Source organism: Urocitellus parryii, chromosome 8 (assembly GCF_045843805.1).
Source record: "Urocitellus parryii isolate mUroPar1 chromosome 8, mUroPar1.hap1, whole genome shotgun sequence".
Classification (NCBI taxonomy): domain Eukaryota; kingdom Metazoa; phylum Chordata; class Mammalia; order Rodentia; family Sciuridae; genus Urocitellus; species Urocitellus parryii.
In genome coordinates, this window is record NC_135538.1 from 34,239,685 (window position 1) to 34,261,026 (window position 21,342).

At 36.5% G+C, this 21,342-nt stretch overlaps 1 protein-coding gene across 1 annotated transcript in view; it reads right to left on the minus strand.

The window, feature by feature from the left end:
- Positions 1–443: 443 nt before the first annotated feature.
- Positions 444–21,342, minus strand: part of Lama2 (laminin subunit alpha 2) — a 555,405-nt gene continuing 534,506 nt past the window's right edge. Inside the window, exons 57-64 of the mRNA XM_077801650.1 lie at positions 21,086–21,254; positions 11,818–11,930; positions 11,306–11,495; positions 9,111–9,266; positions 7,111–7,264; positions 4,639–4,769; positions 2,481–2,703; positions 444–1,043 (exon numbers count right to left, since the gene is read on the minus strand). Of these exons, the coding sequence (XP_077657776.1) occupies positions 886–1,043; positions 2,481–2,703; positions 4,639–4,769; positions 7,111–7,264; positions 9,111–9,266; positions 11,306–11,495; positions 11,818–11,930; positions 21,086–21,254 (1,294 nt within the window). The 3' untranslated portion in view covers positions 444–885. The remainder of the gene's footprint in view (positions 1,044–2,480; positions 2,704–4,638; positions 4,770–7,110; positions 7,265–9,110; positions 9,267–11,305; positions 11,496–11,817; positions 11,931–21,085; positions 21,255–21,342) is intronic.

A 21,342-nucleotide genomic window follows, 5' to 3' on the forward strand; every position in this document is an offset into this window, starting at 1 on the left:
ATATACAGAATTTTTTTTAGGATATAAATTTGTTTGGTCAAATGACAAATTAAAAAGCCTCAGTGAAGTATGTCTTTTAAGTTTCCGGTTGATTGCTTGCTGGTAAGTGAAGATGCATCTCTGCATGGGTCCCGTCCACTGCAGTGTAGATTGCAACATTCACTGTAACGTAAAGAGCCCAAAGCCTCAATACTGTGGCATGAAATGTATGCTTAATTGTCATTCTGCAGCTTGGTTCTGGTATGTCCCCAAAGCCTATAAATCATTATCAAACAAGAAAATCAAGTAAACAAGCTCTCTGCCCTGAATCTGATCTATACTATCATCCTCCAGCATAAAAAGGTATTCACTCAGATGGCTAGTTAAATTCTTTAATAATGAACTTGGATCAGAGAAATGATTTGCTAATGCTTTTACAAACAAAGGGAGTAGGAGAGCTGATTTCCTTCTAATCACACATGCCAAATCCACTTGTTTTCAATGGCTTGGACAGAAAGCCAAAGCTTGGAAATTGATGATAAAAGTATTAATAGAAGTAAGTTTTTTTTTTTTTTAAGTTTCCTTCACAAATTGCATCTGAGTTCTTTTTCCTGAAATGACCGACATGCTGCAAATACAATAAATTATGGTCAGTTGCCTTTTATTTTTAAAAATCGCACAAAACAAGCAGTTATTTAGAATGAAATAGTAGGTTTAATATTCATAAACTTGAGAAAGAACTTGAATTGAAATTCAATCTGGGGTCTGAATTAGCACCATCTGTATATAGAAAGAATTCGATATATGGGCACAAATTAGTTGTATTAATATATATAGGTAAAACAGATTTGTTTGAGTAGATATACTTGTTTTTATGGATGCTTCTGGGATTTGAACTTATTTTTATTAGTCAGCTGGGCATGATACAGGTTGCACACCCCTTAGTTCTAAAGCCTTGGCAAAATTAACCTCCAATGGCTTCCCGGTGCCTTTGGTGAGCCTCAGGGATCGAATGCAACCTCGGAATCTAATGTTGGTTGTCAGGCCAAACTGGTTGAGGCCAGCTGAAAGACAAAAACAAGAGAGTTTAGGATTTTTATTTTGTTTTTGGCTTTTCGGGATGAAACCTAGAGCTTCCCACATGCTGACCAGCTCTTCCACTAAGCTACATCTCTAGCCCTGAGGGTTCAGTTTAGAAATGTTGCTGCATTAAATACTAAGAACTTCTTTCAAAGTCAACAGTTAGTTTAAGAATAAATTGGAACACTGTCTTGTATAAGGTAAGGCATTTTTTTTTGTTTGTTTACTGAATCTATAGAGAAATACCAACTTTTGAAATATGGAAACATCTGGGATTATGCATTTGAAGACATCAAACAAATAATGTGGATTGGAATGAAAACATTTACAGTGGTGACTTAAAACTATAAAGTTTTACTTAATGAAACAAAGCAACATCAAATATTTCAAATATTGAATCAGGATATGGGTTGGTTTTAAAAGGTGACTTTATCACTTCTTATATTGGAAAAATAAATCTCAAAATGTTCAGTAAGTTGCAAGCACACATAAAATTTTCTTCTCTTTATTAAGGAGGGCCATCTGTCGGCAGGCTGACTTGGTGCTAACTGGGACCTTATTCCATGACTGTGAATGGAAAAGAGGGTTTATCTTTGTTGAAGAAGTAGGTCTTTTTTAAAATCCAGAATCAAGTTGGAAAGGGGAGCTCTCAACTAGTCCTCGTTTACTTTTATATCTTTTGCTTTGTCGACTACTACTGAAAACTATAAATTGTGTATGTTGTGCAAAGGAGATTGATGTAAATGTGGACAAAAGTTCCTCTTGCCAAAATGATGAAAGACCATTCTAGGGGTTTGTGTTATTATAGTACTTATTAAGGGGGGAACTGGGCTTATTTCTCATGAAGTGGAGGACTCTTGCTTATGGACACTTTAGGCAACTCTCTGTGGTTCACAGGCTATATTTAATGTCCTGGAGAAAGATTTTGAATGCAGATTTATTGCTTGGGTTTCTCTGTAAGATAAATATAAACTCTATAATAACCTAAGGGGGAAATTAGCTGTATTTAACCCAATGATTTCCAGAACTTGAGGAAATAAGTTCCACAACATTTTATGATCCCTCTGGTATATTAATTTTAAAACAAAATCAGAAAGAACACCAACTCTGGCCTCAATTGCTATTAAATGCTTCATATCTTTTATAAGTCAAACTCATTTCCTCTAGGTTTCACTTCTTCTTGGATGAAACTTTGGGGACCATTGTGAAAAGTTCAGTCCCATGTGTTCTATATAAGTAATATGCTCATTTTATAGACTGGAAATTTGAGGTAAAGTGTTATATTTGTGAGGGGATTCTTAAAGTTAAGAAGCAAGTGTCCTTAGGCACACATTTTTGGACATGCCCATACAAATATAAATGTTTCAAAACCACAAACATAATAGTGCAAAGAAATTCTGACTGAAGTAGCCAATCATTACCTGGGAAACCTCCAACAAACACAGGGTCATTTGTATCAGCTGACGTAGATGCTGGGTTTGGGCTTTGGGCTTCCACCTGGTTCCCATCTACTGTGAGCTCAATGCGGTGTTTGATCTTGTTGGCTGTGACTCTGTGCCATCGTCCATCACACAAATATCCTGGGATCCCAGCATCGTAGACAGCAGTGAATTGGCCAGCACCATTGTCCACATGAAACATAAGCTAGAAAGTAGGAAAGTGAACAGTCCCAGATGGTTTCATTAGAGGGGAGTCATGACAGTTCACAGAGCAAAAATGATCAGGTCTCTAGGAAAGATGTCACCTGGAAGCATTTGAAGTGAACACAACTGGGACATATTAAACATATTTAAAAACTTGACAGAAATTAAAATATGAATCTGATCACCCAGAGTCACAAATTATGTTCTTTGCTTTTGGGCATCATTAGTATTAATAGACAAGGTGCATGAAGCTGGCTCTGTTTTCAGAAAAGTCTGAAATCAGGCATTTAAAAAAAAAAAAGGATATAGTATACACAGAAAAATAACCACACATTTTTTTAGAGTGTGAGAGTTCTCGGTGAACCTTATAAAACTTTCTTAAAAGATGTTGTTTAAAAAGTGATCTATTAATTGGTTTATAAATTCACTTTAAAGGATTTTAAAAAATTTAAACGCTTGATGTTTTAATTGTATTTGTTTTCCTTCATGGATTCTATTTTATATACAGGAATGAGTTACATAAATTACTTTTGGAGGCACGTTTCATGTCACAGGTGCCAAAGACCTGAGCCAGAAGGCCAGTTAAATTCCTAACAATGAAGAATTTAGATTAGAAGTTCTCATTTAAATGAGAAAAATCTGTTTTTAGTAATGCGGCAAGGACCCTGAAATTTGAGAAGTCAGAATTCTTTTGAAGCTGATGAAGAAAAGAAACATATTGAAATATTAAAAACAGTCAATTTGGCAATGCATTTGACAAGGTGAATGAAAAGAAATACAGTTTTGTAAAAAGATTAAAAGTGCAAGTAAATAGTAGGAAAGTTTATAAAATGTACAATGATGTAAATGTTGGCAAGGAGTTTGGTATACTGAGTGGAGTTTGTAATCACAGGATTTTGCATGTTGAAGGAACCTGATGAGAAACCACATGATAAATGGACACATCAATACTACCAAGGTTATGAGCAAGTGGTAAAGCTTAAAAAGGTGTAGAAAAAGTATGTTTACAAATTTGACAAAACTACTAGGGTGGCTTATTTATTCATCCTTTTTTTTTTTTATCTATAAACTTCTAGATCTTTTCTTGTTTTGTTTTTTTGGTGGTTGTTGTTATGTTGCCTTTGTGGGTGGTTTGAAGACTGTGGAGAAGGAGAGAGGAGGCAAAGGAATATGTATTTTAAGTCACTATGTAATTTTTCTTCTTAGGAGGCCACAGCGTTTTAAGTGGGGGGTCATGGGGGTGTGCAATATATGTGCAGAGTTGAAGCTAATACCCAAATAGAAAACTTATGAGATGTCTTTCTTTGCCTCCTCTTTTTGCCAGATCCCCATAGTACAAAGTATATATAAACAGGTCATCTCACTGCAGGTTGTTGGTCATAAGCATGCAGGGACTAAAGGGGTGTTTAGAACTAGATTATCCACAGTCAGCAAACTGACAAAACACTTTTATAAGTTTGTTCTTTTTTTTTTTTTAATAGTATCTGGATGCTTTTAGATAAAAAATTGAGAAACTGAAATGTTGCCCATTCTGTCTTCTAAGAGACGCCTACCCTTTAATAGGAGGTAGACTGATTATAGATGATCCAAACCTCTTCCTTTTGTTCCACTGGAATCAATAGCTCCATAGACCATGTTCATGGAGAGGAGAATAACAGAGTACTTAGGACAACATCGTAAGAGCTTGAGTTAAAAAATGATTTGGTCCATAACTGGTCAATCCAGTCGCCTTGCTGTAGGCTTATCAAATTTAAAGTTTATACTGGCCTACAGAATATTTATGCTGAAAACACACAAATTGAGATAATCCAGAAGAATGGAAAAAGGCAATCAAGCTTTCTGACAATAAAGAAAATGTCAAGATTTCAAAATGGAGTTCCCAACACATGAACAATGATGTCATAAACAAAACAGTGTTTGGGTTGCTGTCACTCACCTTTTCATCAATCATTTCAATTCCCATCCCATCCATTTTTTGACTGCTGATTCCCAAAAGAACCCCAGTTGTTCTGGTTGTGCGGAACTCAAATTCTACAAGAAGGTCCAATCCCACTTTGAATCCACCAACTGTAAAATAAAGTGTTTTTTTTTAATGTGAATTAGAGTGTAGGCATTACTAATTTAAATTTGTATAGTGTATTGGTTTTACTAGATTTCAATTCATGCTACCTAACTGAGGCTGAAGTTCCAGACCTATCCCTCCACCACTGTGTTAGTATTATATTTTATAGTTTTAGCTTATTTTCTTGGCTGTCTTTCCTTCCAGAATGAGGGTATAGATTGTCTATATTGCTCAACATTTTATTCCTGGGCATATCAAAGTATCTAGCATATATTGGAAGTTTAATAGATATTTGTTGAATTAATGAATGAATGAACACACACTGAGATTGAGTCAAAGAACCTTAAAGTTAGGTAGGATTATTGTGTAGAAGTCTGTCTGTTGGACTAAGTATTTCAAAGACTAATGAGTAAAATTTTATTGAGGCACTCTAAATGATACCACATGATCTGAAAGACTATACAAGTTACTAAATATTTCATTAATAAAGATAGAAACAGCAAATGTAATTTTTGATGAGAAGATTCTGGATGATAAATGGACTTTTCTAGTTCACTAGTTAACTCTTTTCTCTATAATTTTATATATTTGATCGATTGATTTATTTAGTCTTTTAACATGTATTCAAGGTAGTTCTCATATAAACAAAGTGATTATTCTAGGCTACATGAACTGCATGACATATTAGGAAAGGACTCATGGAAAATTTCTGTATGTCTTCTATTTATTTAGACAAGGAAAAAATTCAGTGTATAACCACAACCATTGATAGTGAAGGGTGAAACCTGTTATGTGAAAGACTGTTCTGATAACCTGGATGGTTCTGGATGGGCAAAGGTGTATTTACAGCAGTTTTAAAAAGTCAAGGGTAGAAGAAGCTGAGTTATTTTGCAAAGTAAAACAGAAAGGGAAAAGTAAGAAGAGAAGGATGACATGGATCAGTTCAGCTAAGGACAGAGGGCGTGTAGAGGCCAATAAAAACTCTCCAGTGATTGGATGGCTGGCAAGCTTTAAAGAACAAAGAAGTCAAAGGTTAAATCGAAGTTGTGTTTTCCAGTTACGTAATCTCCTTGGACCACCAGGTCTTATGTAAATTGTACTGTGCTGTGTGGAGAAGATGAGAAATTGTTGAAACTTAGGGAAGTGATTAATTTTCTGGTCCAGTTTGAACCAGAACCAAAGGAGCTCTGCTGGATGGTAAATCATTCCATTAGCTACAGAGGCTGCATTGAAGCTTGCCATCACATCTGAAGGAGAGAATGCTAGCCATCTGAATTTGCAGAAGTCTTGGGAAAGTATTTGGATTTCCAGAGCACATGAAATTTGGGGTTTAACACAACCAATATTTGAGTATTTAACATGTGTTTTTCTGATTTCTGTTTCTGCATAGGTGATGTTTCCCACTTAGGCTTTGTGACAGGGTTCTAATCTTCCACCTCTCACAACTTTTGTATGGGAATGTCCCACCTGTCTTCTAAATCTTTACTTAGATGTGAATTCTTCCTTAAAACTTTCCTGATTTTTCAACCCAAATTAATCTTTCTTCTTATTATTTATAGAACTTTGCTTTTATAGTTTTGAATCATTTTTACTTGTCTGCTTGTGATTTTTGAGCAAATTATATCTTACGTATTGACAATATATTATTAAAGGAAGGAACTACATCTTATTAATTTCTGTTTCCCATAAAAATTTTCACATATTAGGTATTTATAATTTTTTAATGAATAAATACATGTGTCTATCAAAACCATGGTATTGCACATTCTATCTTAATGTATGTTAATGTGAGAGGGTTTTTTTTTTTTTTTGGTTGTTGTTGTTATTATTAAAGAGAAGTTAGTTTTAGTTTTTTCCCACTGTCAGTAAGAAATAAGCATAGGTATGTGTGCAGTGTGAATGTGTGTGTATATATCAAAAAATGGAGCCTGGCAAAGAATTGGAGAAGAAGAAAGAAAAATAGTGTCATATATCTAGAAAGGCAGACAGGGAAAACTGGAAGATACAGAAATCACATAGTGTAAACTTATGGAGCTTTTCTTCAGAATTACATTTATTTTACTGTTATTGGTCTTTATGAGGAACATAAAATAAAATCTCCAACCAATTTTTTATTGTATTTTTTCTATTAGTCCTTATCATAGTCAGATATGTGAATTTAAAAAAAATATTTTTAGTAGATACGTGAATTTTTAAGAGGCATTTTTTGTTAGTTCTAGAAATTCATTCAAGTTTCCACAAAGAGGATTAGTTTGGGATTCTGGGACTTTTACTTCTTGGTACAGGTAAGAAATTAGAATTTATACATAGTGAATATTCAACAGGAAGAAAAAAGAAGAGCCTCACCTGCTTTGGCAAAACCTGTCCCATCAAAATAGGTTCCTCTCTGAGCATTCGCAAAGCAGGTCCCGACATGGAAGCTAGAGGTCGGTTGTTCAAGATCAACAGGAGCTTCTTCCATGTGAAGATTCCTAATGCAGCCATCAATGCTGTAGGTCACCTAAACATTCAGGGCAGAAGAAACAAATGCCAAGTTTTAGCAGAATTTTGTCTTTATGTGCAGTATAATCATTTGTGGGATCCTTGGTGCATGCAGACCTGGGTCTGTTGTCTTAGAGCATTTGCCAGAGATGCCTGGGTCCGCATCACCCCAGGACTGCATGGCTTCTGAGAATCTTGTGTTGTGCTTCTCCATAGGTTATATCCAACAGGACTGTCTGCTTTTCTAAAGACTGCATACTATGTTGTATTATGTGACCATTGCTTTGAAAGAACTATGGGCTCTGCACAGGTATTGTAGCTTTTGATGTGTATTTTATGTTGCTGATTTCATGTTCCTATTAATAATTTATTAATCTCACTATATATACATTTTGTTGTGATCTATATCAAATTCTGTCTGAAATGGCAATTAGGTTTGCTTTAGTGCTTGTTTCTTTTGAAAATAATCAACTCAATGGTCCATCCCCTAAGAAAATACATACATTCATAAAACTCAGGAGTTTGCATGAAACATTTGGGCCTTGAGGAATTTGGAAATAACTCAATCACACTCTGCACATCCATCCATCCATCCATCCATCTATCTATCTATCTATCTATCTATCTATCTATCTATCTATCTATCTATCTTGTACTGGGGATTAAACTCAGAGGTATTTTATTTAGAATCAGGCTCTCACTGAGTTGCTGCTTAGTGCCTTACTATTGTAGAGGCTGACTTTGAACTTTGAACTTGCGATCCTCCTGTCTCAGCCTCCTGAGCCGCTGGGATTACAGGAGTGTGCCACTACACCCAGCTGCACTGTTATATTTAATCTGGTTTTAGGAATTCAAGTTAGTCACTTTTTGCTGTTATCACTTCAGAGACTCTTATTTTGATAGATGTTGGTAGCATATCTGACAGCTATGAAAAAAAGCAATCATTCACAAGAAAAGCCAAATGCTGAGAATTACAACTGCAAAGGGCAATTGTCTTTGACAAATGAATAAAGCTATCATGTGCTCTAATTTGACTGTAGAAATGTATCACACTTGTATCTAGTGCATTCTCTAAAAACAATGACCCCCTGTGTTGCTCAGAATTACATTTTTTCAAAGTAAACCAGGATTCAAGGTCTGAGAAAAAATTATTTTGTGAATATTGATTCATAAAATTGTGAGGACTTTAAATTCCGAATCTGAAATTGAATAAGTTTAGTCTTTGAATACTATATTTCTCCATTAATCACTAAGTCTCTAGTCCTGAAATGGTATCATGCACACCATCATCTTTATCTTCCTTATCCAGTGTTTTCTACATGTCTGGTTCTCTTTCAAATACTTAAAATATATTACCTCATTTCATCTTTACAGCAACTCTGGTACTTTCATTACCTTATTTTGCAAAAGAGGGAACTTTGTTAAAGAAAGACATTCAAGGTCATACAGCTTGTCAGTCAATATTTAGGCAAATATCTGCGCTGGAGATGTGGCTCAAGCGGTAACGTGCTCGCCTGGCATGCACGGGGCACTGGGTTCGATCCTCAGCACCACATAAAATAAAATAAAGATGTTGTGTCAGCCCAAAATAAATATTAAAAAATCCTCTCTTTCTCTCTCTCTCTCTCTCTCTTTAAAAAAATATTAGGCAAATATTTAAAACACGGGAGTTGGGCTTCAGGGTCCAGTGCTCGGTGACATTACCACACACAGTTAAATTTTTCTAGAAAACTTTCCATCACTTCTCAAGAAAGATGATTTCCAACCCGCCTATAAATGATCACGAGCCCACATGATCTAACAATTTAAAAATACATACATAAATAACATGTATTTAGGCAACAAGGAAGGAATCTGACACATACTGGACCAATTCTTCGGGTGGTATAGTTGATGGGTAACCCACCAACATACAGCATTCCCACAACATCCAGGATGTCTGCTTTCTTGGGACTGATGGTTCTGTTGGAGGCATCATCTACATGAAGAATTCCTTCTTGCTTAATTCGCACAATCTTAATCTACAAAATTGAAAAAAGTCATTAATGCCAATCTTAAATGAATTTCAATTATGCACAGTATAAGACATAAAATTTGGGGGCTGGGGCTGTGGCTCAGCAGTAGCACACTTGCCTGACATGTGTGAGACACTGGGTTCGATTCTTAGCACCACTTACAAATAAATATTATAAAGGTCTATCTACAACTAAATTTTTTTTTAAAAAAAACATAAGAACTTGTGTGATATTCATAAGAAAAGGTGAAATAATTTATGGGCTAAGGTGTAACATAAAGGAGTATACACCCATTTAACATAATATTTCAAAGTTTTGTCTTTTCCATGACTATCATTACTGAAAAGTCACAACCTTTTTCTGGGTAAGTTTTAGATTGAAGTTGCTTCTAGAGCTTTCCAAGTTTGCATATGTCTCAAGAGATAGGCATGTTGTATGGAAACTTGTAGACTGATAGCACTGCTATGAATTAAGTGAACTGCAAAATTCGTGTCTAGTTGTAATAATGTATTAATCTGAGCAAAACCTGTACTCCTAATGCCACTGACTACTTGCTACAGGCCTTTCTTGTGTGCAGAACTAGAAGGAGAGCAGTGCACAGGGGAGGTACTGTAATTTCTGCAGCAGCTGATTAGTCCAAAGTCAGCAAGGAAGATGGAAACCCTACTGATGCTGAATTTATGGCAGTTAAGGAAGTATCTTCCAGGACAGAATAAAAGAAGAGGGGTGTGAAAAATGGCTTGAGTATAGAATCTAAATTTAACCAGGGGATTATGTAAGCCTATGGAATACTGGAGCCCAACAATGGCTTAAAAATGAGTCTGGATCAGGACTAGGGTAATTTTAACACCTCATTTTATAGGTTATCTATTCTAGTTTGGGAAGTAATTTTAAAATCTTCAAAAATAAAATCTGCTTTTAATTTGGGTAATTATCATATTTAAGTTCCTCTCTTAATCCTAACCTTTTTTATGGCCTCAAATGTGACTTTTTCTCAAGTATCATATTTATTATCCCATTAACCAGAGATAAGAATAAATCTTAACAGGAACCCCTCCATTGAGATCACTATTTGCTATCCATAAACTCCCAATCAAATATAAAGATTGCATTTCTTATTTCTGAGACAAATTGGTTGACTTGGAGTTTGTCTTGTATTTTTTTTTAATGTTCTTTGGCTTTCTATATGGTATGACAAGTCAAAGTAGGTTAATACATCAAATCTAACATCTAATAATATCCTGCTCTGAAAATTAAGCATTTTATTGGTATACCCAGGGAAACTTTACTTAATAGGGTATCACAGGTGCTTAATTTTGAGTTTTTGTTTTAATCACGCAGTATATTATCTACTTGCAGTCATGCCAAAGACGATTGTAAGCTGTCAAATGAGCCTTCTGTGCCCATAATAGCACCAGTTTCTGGGTGTAAGGCCAGCCTTTTAAAGTTGTTCCAAATGACTATCGGTGGAAATGGTACCTTAGGGTCCTTTAAACACAACACTGCAGAGATTCCCAGACTCTTGGTTTTCAGACCCCCCAAATCGTAAGCCCCCATCTGAGTGTAGCCAACTTTTACTTTGGCCAAATTTTATTTATTAAAAGAGAGGTTTTACAGTACCTTCGAAATAGGAACATATAATCTCAAAAATAAATATTATTCCTCTACATCTACTACCCAAAACTTCATGGTTAACACATGCTGTATCCTATAATTCTTACTCAGAGCAGTGAGAATGTCTTCAACCCCTTGGCCCAGTTTGTGGACATATGTTCGGGAGCCACAGTCGTGAAACAATGGCAGAACCCTGGAGTACCATGATCAGGTTTGTAAGTGGCCAAATATTAACCTACCCAGGATAGGATCACATTTTCCAAGGTTGTGCAAGTGGTATACAACATTTACTTTATTTTTAACCTCTGCCACATTCCAGCAGCATGAGGGTTAGTGCCTGCACTGGCAAAATAGTGCTGGCATCACGGGAACACCCATGGCTGCCACCTGGACCCCTGCAGAGAGGGTTGCCAAGTCCTGGGCATGGTTACCTTGTGCCACTGGCCATCATTGATTTTGGTGGGGATCATGGTGTTGGTGTCACCACTCCCCAAGTCATAACTGAAGTACGGCAATCCATTTCTCAGCTGAACTGTAGCAAAATCAGCATGATTGATCCGAGCCATGTAAAAAAGCAAGCCTGATTCAGCTTCGGTTCGCACTTCCAACTCAATTGTGAGGCTGTGAAATTCAAGCATGTGAAGGGAAAGAGGAAAATAAGAGAATTGTTATGCTAAGATGGAGGGGTGTCAACTTATGGGTTTATTTTCATAACATAGGTAAAATCTTCTCTGACGGGGCTTGCCTGGGCTACTGATTTCTTAAATGGAGCTCTTTAGGCCCAGACAAATATAATTTTATTCTCTGCTGTATTCAGAAAATTAAAAGTAAATAAAAAAATAATTTCATTAATTAGTAAATGTAGTTGATGAAATTTGATTAAACAAGACTATTCAATATTTCATTTACCAGTTCTTGGGCAATATCTCAGAATAATACACACCGGTTTTTAACTTTTGTGTCATCAAAGGCAATTGCAATGTGACTGTTTTTTGAAAGTCCGAACTGCTTGCTCCCCATCAAAAGAGCTGGTTCTGATTCTGCAGCACAAGGTCCCTGTAAAACACCAAGGAGAGAAAGAGAGGTGATTATGAGGTCTCTTTTTTAAATAGGCAACACTGCTGTTTGTTTATTACATATTATCTTCATGTCTAGGTATAATTCCTTAAGAATAAAAACTATTATTCATCTCTGTAATCTATAGCATAGCAGGTACTTATTATTAAATGCTCAGTGAATGTGAATTGCTAAATACGTGTGCTCAAAAATTTATTGATTAATTCATATTTTCATTATCCTCTAAGGAAAAATCTTGTTTATATTTCAGAGGAAACTATAATTTCTTCTTCACATTTATTTCACTTATGAAGAATCTTATTCTTGGAAGATTGAATAAGGAAAACAACAAACTAGCCACCTGCATTATAAGAGTAGGAAAAAGTGTTCCTTTCTGCCCTCCCATTTCCATCTCCCACTATATTACTTTTCCTTAAAAATTATCAGTCTACTAGGAGGTTGCCATGAATTTAGACTTTCAAGATGGTGTATCTAAACCTGCAAGTCAGACCATTCAGGTCCTTAGTCAGTTGCTAGGCAACACAGCACATTTTTTTTTTTTAATGTAAACTACCATACAGCATTTCCACTGCTCCTGTTCACAGATGAGGTTCCTGGGGTGCTTAAGAGGGACAGCTAGGTACAGAGCTGTGTTTTCACTGGGTTTAATGCTCTGCCCTCACCATCATGAAATCCTGAACAGTTTTTGATCAGGGGGCCCTACATTTTCATTTTGCATTGAACCTTGCAAATTATACAATCGATCCTGGCTATGTGGACCATATTAGGCTACCATAACAAACAATCCAGTAATCAAGGCTCTGCATATGACCAAATCCACAAACCTCTTTCCCTGTTCTCTATTTTCACAAGATAGCTCCATGTACAGGCAGCTTAAGACATCTTTTAGAACACGCAGTATATGAGAAAATCAATAACCTGTGCACTCTGCCCGGCACATCTGTTTTTAAGATCTGAGCTTAATAGCTCTAGAGGGACCACTGCCCCAGTGAATGCTGAGTCAGCAGAGGTTTCCAAACAGCCCAGGGCTTGCTTTGGATGCAGAGTGTTCCAATGTACCTCTGAGATGACTCATCAGCACACAGGAAATCTTTACTTGAGGAATAGCCTTGTTCTCTTTTCTCTTGCGTTTAGTCAAATGCAACACTCTGCCACAGCAGGTAAAGGGCTTAAAGTGTTTTGAAATGCTGTAAAATTGGTCTTCGTGGAAGTATTTCTCTTCTTGGCTTCCCAGGAGATGGTCAGTTATAAAGAGCAGACTGTGGCCAAAATTCATATAGCAATGCAAAAACCCAGTGGGTAGGAAGGGAAAATGCTCCTCACGGCACCTTATTTCTCACTGCCCACAGTGAGAGCACAAATGGAAAGGCTCTGGTGGCTTAATGCCTCAGCCCTCAGTGACTATTAATAGAACTGGGATCATTTATCAATCTTTTACAATATTTCCTGTACACAGGACCTTCTCAAAAAACACATGTAGCCTACAGTTCTCAGAAACCTCTAAGAGAATCCTATGTGCTGTGAGTCCACGGGGACAGAATTTCACTAACACATCTTTAAACCTTCATCTTTGAAAAACGGAGAAACTGAAAAGGTCAATGGATACTGAGGAATTAGGGAGCAATAATGCCACCTAAAAGGAAACCACAGAGTGTTATGATCCTATTATTGTTACTATTGCAGCTACTTGTTCAGTTACTGTATGTAAACGTAATAGAAAAGCATAGAAAATCATATTTGATTTTGAATAAAATAAAACCCTATTCTATTGTGGTTTTTAAACAGATCACAGTGGCAGTTGCAAAGATTGGGTGTTTTACTGGTGGCACCTGTATGCTCTAGAGAGCTTTTGTCTTTATCTGTTACATGGAGGCCCAAACACCATGATAACTTTGCCAGCTAGACAGGTGTTTCCAAAACAGGTTCTGAGCTCATCAACAGTTCTGTATCACATACTATCAGATTTTCAAGATGGAAGTGGCCCTGCTTAAGTCATTTTAGGAAAAGAACTGTCCAGAAAAGTACAGGGACTTTGTCAAGGCCCTTCTAAGAACCATGAGCACCCTACTTGAAATGAAGAACTTTCCTCAAAATTCCCATTTTTTTTCTTTTGAAAAGGGTGGATCTGGACAAGCAGGCAAAAGCAGTGTTTAATATAATGGTGTACTCCAATTAGCCTAAGCTGTAGCAGCCAGTGGGAACAAACTGATTAGTGGGTAACCTCAAAGTAGAAGCCAGGATGGTAAATTCACTCTTCTTTGAGGACATCCAAACTGACACTAATGTCGACTTGCAATCAGATGCATATTATAGATATTGCTTTAATAAAATATCTATCACCTTCCTTTATAAAATTGGCAGTTGGAAAAGGACTGAGAAATGCTAGTGTAAGAGGGTTTTTATATGTATCTACTTTAGGATTTAAGGAGGAAGAAAATCCTCTAATCTCTAGTGTGGTAATGTTCTGGTACCATCTGGATCTCTCCCCTTGCTTGGTTAAAGGGAGCCTGGACTGAATCATGTCTGCTTTGCATCACCTTCTCTGGGGTGAACTGAATCTGATTTTTAAATCAGGATGGGTGCAGGGCAGCGCTGTTCCAGAGGTTTGCTTGCTGTTGCTGCAGCTTCCCTTCCTCCTCTCTCAGTCCCCCAGAGGGTGGAGCTGCTCCCCCTGCAGCTCCAGCTTCTCTCTCCCTTCTAACATTTTAAAAGGGAACATGTGAGATGCATCAGAAAATGCCTGCACTATGCACAAGAATGAAATGATCTTGACAGTAAGGACATTTTCAACTCTGCTTCCCATAGAAATCTAAGCTAAGCCAGAGGAGTGGGAGGAAAGATCTCATTAGGTAATTTCAATTTAAAGATGGCTCATTGCAAGATGAATTTTCCTCCTCTCACCTACAAGAGCTTGAGGGGAGTCTTTATGGACGTGATGCTTTTCCTATGCTGTTTTGGAAACACTGATCTCTGAAATGTGTTAAACAATTAAAAAAAAAAAATCAGTCTCAGTAGAGGCTCATCAATCTCAACGTGTTACAATTCTGCCACCTTGTGGGGATGCTTTAAAATACTACAAGTACATTTTGGGGGAAATGAGATATGAAAGGGGAACTGGATATGCTTTTTAATGTATCTGCTTGACCCTGGACAAGCTGTAGGCAGATTGACTTGGATTTTGAGGGGTGTCTAATGTTGCAGTTTGTCTGTTGATGAGAGCAGTGATGTGGTTGGAGAGGACTCTGAAGAAAGCCAGGCTTGCAACAGTCATGTTCAGGGAAGAGGAGAATATGCCATTTATTAATAAGGTGAAAATCTTTTCACCCTATTTAATTCTAAGTCAGAGTAAAGTAGTGGTCATATTCAACTTCTGATTGGTGGTTGGCGTTGGCAAATAAATATTTGGATTTAAGATAGCACACGATTCCCTGATAAGCATCCCTTGAATTTAGATAGGTGCAGAGCAGAGATTTAAATTGCATTTATGAAAATTGACATCTTTGTTCTTGAAAGCATCGAATGACAAATCATCATAAAAATTGCATGATTTTCTTCTTTCATAAGTCAATTATCTCCCTAACAAGTGTGGGCTAAAATCATATCTGATGATTATTTGTGATGATTTTCTTTACGGATGAATACTCAGTGGAAGATACTAGGTTTTTTTTTTTTAATACTGACTTTAATGTTCTGAAATGGAATATTCCTATTCAAGCTGTTTATTGAAAAAACTGAATTATGTTAACTCCCTGCTCATGAGCTCTTTTGGTGGTATTGGGCATTTTCAGTGATATTTACACACTAATGCCTGAAGAGAGATTCCTTGAAGTGTAGAGAATGTGTGTTTTTCCTTTAAATACATATCAGTATCCAATCGATTTATCCTTTAGCCTTGACTGTACTTAGCTTTTAAAGTCGTAGCATTAAATCTGCTGGAGAAATCACTTTCTTTTTCTCTATCCTTTCCTTCTCTGTCTACTTCATCTCCTCAATTCCCAAAGAGCCCTTATCAACACAACCCTCTTCATGGCTCCTTATATGGCTCTTCTTGATTTTCACATTTTAAACTTTCAGGTTCACAGTTCAACTTTCCCATAAGATGCAAGTAAAAAAATAAGCAGCAGGCATTGCTCACAAGCCCCACAGCCACGCTCCTTATGAGAACTTGGTGTAAATAGTACATGGATTCACAGAGGACTTGCCACATTTTGACACATCACCATATTTCTGAAATACTGGAGGCCCCAGACTTTTAACTCCTCTGTTCCCTGTGTTTCTAAATTGGAAAGATCTGCAAATAATATGCAGAAATGCTTATCTAAATGGGCTAAGAAATAAGAGGGAAGAACAAAGAGATGATAAGCTTCTGCCCTATCAAATGAGAAAACATGCATGAAATGCCCTCTAATCTCCAAGGTTCTATCATGGATTAACCACATGACTGGTGAAATCCTTTTCCCAGGGCAAGGCTTTCTCAGGATCCTCTTCAATTGCTGTCTTCTTGCTGTTAGCTGCTGACTGGGTTGGGTGTAAAGAAGAAAAAGAAGGAAGAAGAGGAGATCTTTTCTGTCAATTGCACTAGAACAAATATGGGGCTCATATACCAGAAGCTTCCACATCAAAAATTAACTTGTAAGTCTTAATTATTACATAACAATTCTTAAAAATTTAAATAAACTTTGATTTAAAAAAGAAAATGTTGAGAATTATAAATGATGAGAAACTTGAGTTCTAACCATTACGTGTTGGAGTTTGAAATTGCTTAAAAGTAGAATCCTCACCAGCAACCCATATTCCCTGGTGCTTGCCTCACCCTATAAGTACGAAAGGTTAAACTAGCTAGTCACATAGAAGGATTGACAGAGCCATGGGGTATTACCATGAACCAGGGACTCTGCATGCAATGTGTAACTTCTTCCCTCATGATAATCCTAAAAGGTAGATATTATTATCTTATCTTTCAGTGGGTTACCTTACATTTAGAGAGGACCAGGCACCTGCCAGAGTTCATTGAACAAATATGGGTGGTTGCAGGAAAGCTAATGATTACTTACTCTTGTGTTATCACTCTTGCTAAGGCCGCCCCCTGCCACTATCAATGATGCTCTCTTCTTCATCTCTGCATTTATTAGATGCTTAATAAATACTTATTTAAAATAAATTGTTAATGGGCTGGGGATATAGCTCAGTTGTTAGAGTGCTTGCCTCACACAAGGCCCTGGGTTCAATCCCTAGCACCAAAAAAAAAAAAAAAAAAAAAAAAAAAAAAAGTTAAACATTTAAGTTTTAGTAACCTTTAAAGAGAAGACTCCTCTCCACCTCCCACCCAAAAGACAGAAAATAAGAAAGAAATCAAACTAAAAGAGGAGATATGTGTGGCTCCATGATCTGAATTTCTACAATACAATTCCATAAAGAAAGTTCTAAAATTATAATTCTGACCACAACATCATAAATAATTACTATGTACAAGAGAGAGTCAATAGCAGGTAGAGTTTAGATGCATTAGTGGCTTTAGCGCCAGTTCTCACTAATGTGTGTAACCTTGAACCATGTTCGAATTGCTAAGGTCTTCTCTAGCTATGATACGAAAGGTAACTTCTTTGTTATTCATTCCAGAGCAACCAACTGGGCTGCTCCATAACTAGTTGGCTTTGTTATTGTCTACCAATGAATGCTATATTTTTGGAAAAGTTAAACCATAGATTGTTAAGAGAAAAGGGAAACCAGAATTAGAACAGAAAGTTCCAAGAAAACTGAAAAGAGTGAAAACCTTCAGTCCCAGAAAAATGTTGTTTTTAGAAACCACAGAGGGATGTGCTTGAGATGACCTACACAATGACATTTGGTGAGCACTAAGGAAAGTAAGGGGATTACTGAAGGCCAGCAGGGGTCTTCTCCAAAAGCCCAAACCAAACCAACAGGTACAAGATGAGAGACCTGACTGAAGGGAATTCTAGTGATAAGAAGGCCCACAGGGTGAGGTTTCCTTGAGAAAATATGGTACCAATTTAGGAGTCAATAGCAATGATGCATCTGTTGAAAACATTAACAGTTCAGGTACATTAATAGAAAAATAATAACAGACTCAGGGAGGAAGCAATGTCCCTTGAACTAGCCACTTCTTTTTTTGAGGAGTATGGTCTATCCTATGTGCCATATTTTAAAAGGTTATTTCAAACTCAGGAGTATTGATTTCCTGGGATATTAATATTATAAATTTGGTCATACAAAGAATACCTGATCAGGTGGGATATTTAGTCTGGGGAGAACAAGACTTAACTATTTTTGAAACCTCAAAGGGTCATTAGAAGGGATGCTAATATGTTTAGTTATGGAAGCACCATCATTAGGTGGAAGTTACAGGGATACAATTTGACTTCAGTATAACCAATGGCTTTCTAACACTTTGAACCTGCTCATCACGACCCTGGAAAATCCTTGTCAATGAAATATTCAAGCAAAGGCTGCAAGCCCATGTCAAATATCACACATAAGAAATTCACACTTAGATCTAAGAAGGGGACAGGACCAGAGATCTATAGGGCTCTTGTCAACTGTAGTTTATAATTTTAAGCGTGTTGTTGAGAAATTAAGGTCTATTTCCTTAGAAATCATTTTATAAAGGCATATGAGGATCTAAGGTCAAAAAAAGACTATTTCTAAGGTCAAAATATCATGTTTTTAATTCTTCAATTGAAAACACATTCTTGAGCTTAGGGAACACTTACTTTTAAGAAATATAAGGGGAAAAGAAGGAGGATCATTAGCCTTCCTTTTCTGGGGAAAGATACAGACAGAGGTCACGGTATGAAACTGCTGAGAAAACATTCTGAAATCCCTGTAGCAGATCTCCTGATACCTCAGGGGGAAATCACTCCACATGACTGATGGCATTTACCTTGCTTGTTTTGTGATCCTGGGTATTTTCTTTGGTGAGATAACATTAATAGTATTTCCAAAAATTGTAAATAAAATAATTAATAGCTTTTCAGGATCAAATAAAATAATATGACCACAGAGTAATGGACTCATACCAATCACTCACTAAAGGCAGAGATCCCTCAGTGTATCTATGTGATGATGTACTTCTTCCAATTCTTAAAGAACTTCCACATGCATTATCTCCTATAACTCCATGCAGTAAGCAAGGTAGGTGTAAGGTTCACACTTTACAAAGGCTAAATTTATGCTTGGAGTAAATGACCACTTTTACTGAATGATGATTATCTGCCCTGTCATTTAATAATTTTTCTAGTGATAAAGAGCTCAGAGCTTTACAGAACAACCCATTTCATCACAGAAATCAATGAAGAGAATGAGATGGTCAAGAGTTTTCCAAATCTACACTCAAGACAACATGTTTCACCCACTTCTGAATTACAGATGTGATCATGTGCTGTTGAGAGTGTCGTGAAATTGACCCCTTTGACAATATGGTGGTAAGAATGTAAACAGGTATAACCACTGGAAAAGGCAATTCAGATACATGTGTTGAGAACCTCAGACATATTCACTTTTTGGTTTCATAATTCACCATCCATGAATCTATTCTATTAAAAAAAATCAGAAATGATGGAAAAAGTTTGATTCACAGAAGTGCTTATCAGAGATTAGGTTCTAATAGCGAAAAACTACAAATACTCTAAAATCCCACAATGGACTACTCAAAAGAAGAATACATTGTAAAGGCAGAGTGCTGTAGTGATAGCAAGCCAGAATTTGGATTAAGATCCATGGGGTTAAATTTCCTATTGTGACACTAACTAGCTGGGTGAGGGGGTGAGTTACTTAAATTAGCTAATGCTTATCAAATCCACTCAAAGTGGAATGACAATCTATATTTTAAAGAGCAGTTATGACAGTTACAATAACATTAAATGGAAATTGTTTAGATAGCAGCTGAAACATTAAGCTTTTGAAGGCAGTAATTATTATCATTACCATATAATAATCATTATATATATATATTATATATATATATATATAATATATATATATAAATACTTAGTTTATGGCAGACATGTAGCAAAGATTTTATTTTAATATCCTGATAATAACTCTTTGACATATGTGCTATTAATATCCTCACTTCACAAATGAGGAAACTGAGGAATAGTTCAGCCAAACAGCTTTCCCAAATTCTTTTTGTTGGTCTTTTTAGATATACATGACAGTAGAGTATACATTGGCATATTATACATACATGAAGTGTAACTTATTCTAATTAGGATCCCACACTTCTGGTTGTAAATATGTGGAGTTACAGTGGTCGTGTATTCACATATGAACATAGGAAAATTATGTCTGATTTAGTCTGTCTTTTCTATTCCCATTTCCCCTCCCTTCTCTTTATTCCCTTTTAGCTTTCCCAAATTCATATAGAGGGTTGGTTAAACTAGGATTGATTGAATTGGGATTTGACTCCAGGCTGTCTGAGTACTACCTCCTGCACTGTGACACATTTTGTGTATATGTATATGTGTGTACCATAAAAAATCATAGTAGGCTCATACGTTTACATGTTTAGAACCAGTTTTAATTGTGTATTATGAATTTTAAAAATCAGATTACCAAATTTCATGGGCACTGGTATGAGATCCATGTGTGAAATGAAAAATAAAATTGATGATTGTAGTGGGGCGTGGTGGTGCCCACCTATAATCCCAGCGACTCAGGAGGCTGAGGCAGGAGAATCATGAGTTCAAAGCCAGACTCAGCTAAAGCAAGGCACTAATAAACTCAGTGAGACCCTGTCTCTAAATAAAATACAAAATAGGGTTGGTTGGGGATGTGGCTTGGTGGTTGAGTGCCCTTGAGTTCAACCCCCAGTACCAAAAAAAAAAAAAAGTGATATGATTGAAAAGTGATATGATTCCCTTTCTGTGTTGGTATTGTAGGTAGCTTCTATTGCTAATTTTGGATATTTCTGATTTCCAACTTTCCAACTGAAACTGTACTATTTTATAAACAAAAATTTAGGGAAACACATAAATAAAAATAACTCAAGGTAGAGGTGAGAGGAGTAGATTTTCATTTCCAATCCCAGCAATAGAATATATCTGATTCCCTGAACAATTCCCCTTCTGAAAAAGGACTCAAAACACCAAGTGAATGGAGATATAAACACTCACATGTGCCACAGCTGGGCTGGGAGTAAGGAAGGCTGGGGTGGGAACTGGCTCAGGCTGGATAATGATTTCAGCTGGAACTCCTCCATCTTCATCTTCCAGGGGTTTCTGATGGGTACAGCGACCAATGTCTGCATTTTTGAAGGATACAGGCTGGGCAAAGTCCATGGGGCTAATTGAATGGAACAAAATATTTTTTTTTTCTTAGTTTTCATTCCTCCATAATGAATCAGACCACCATGCCCTCCCTTTTAAGACCC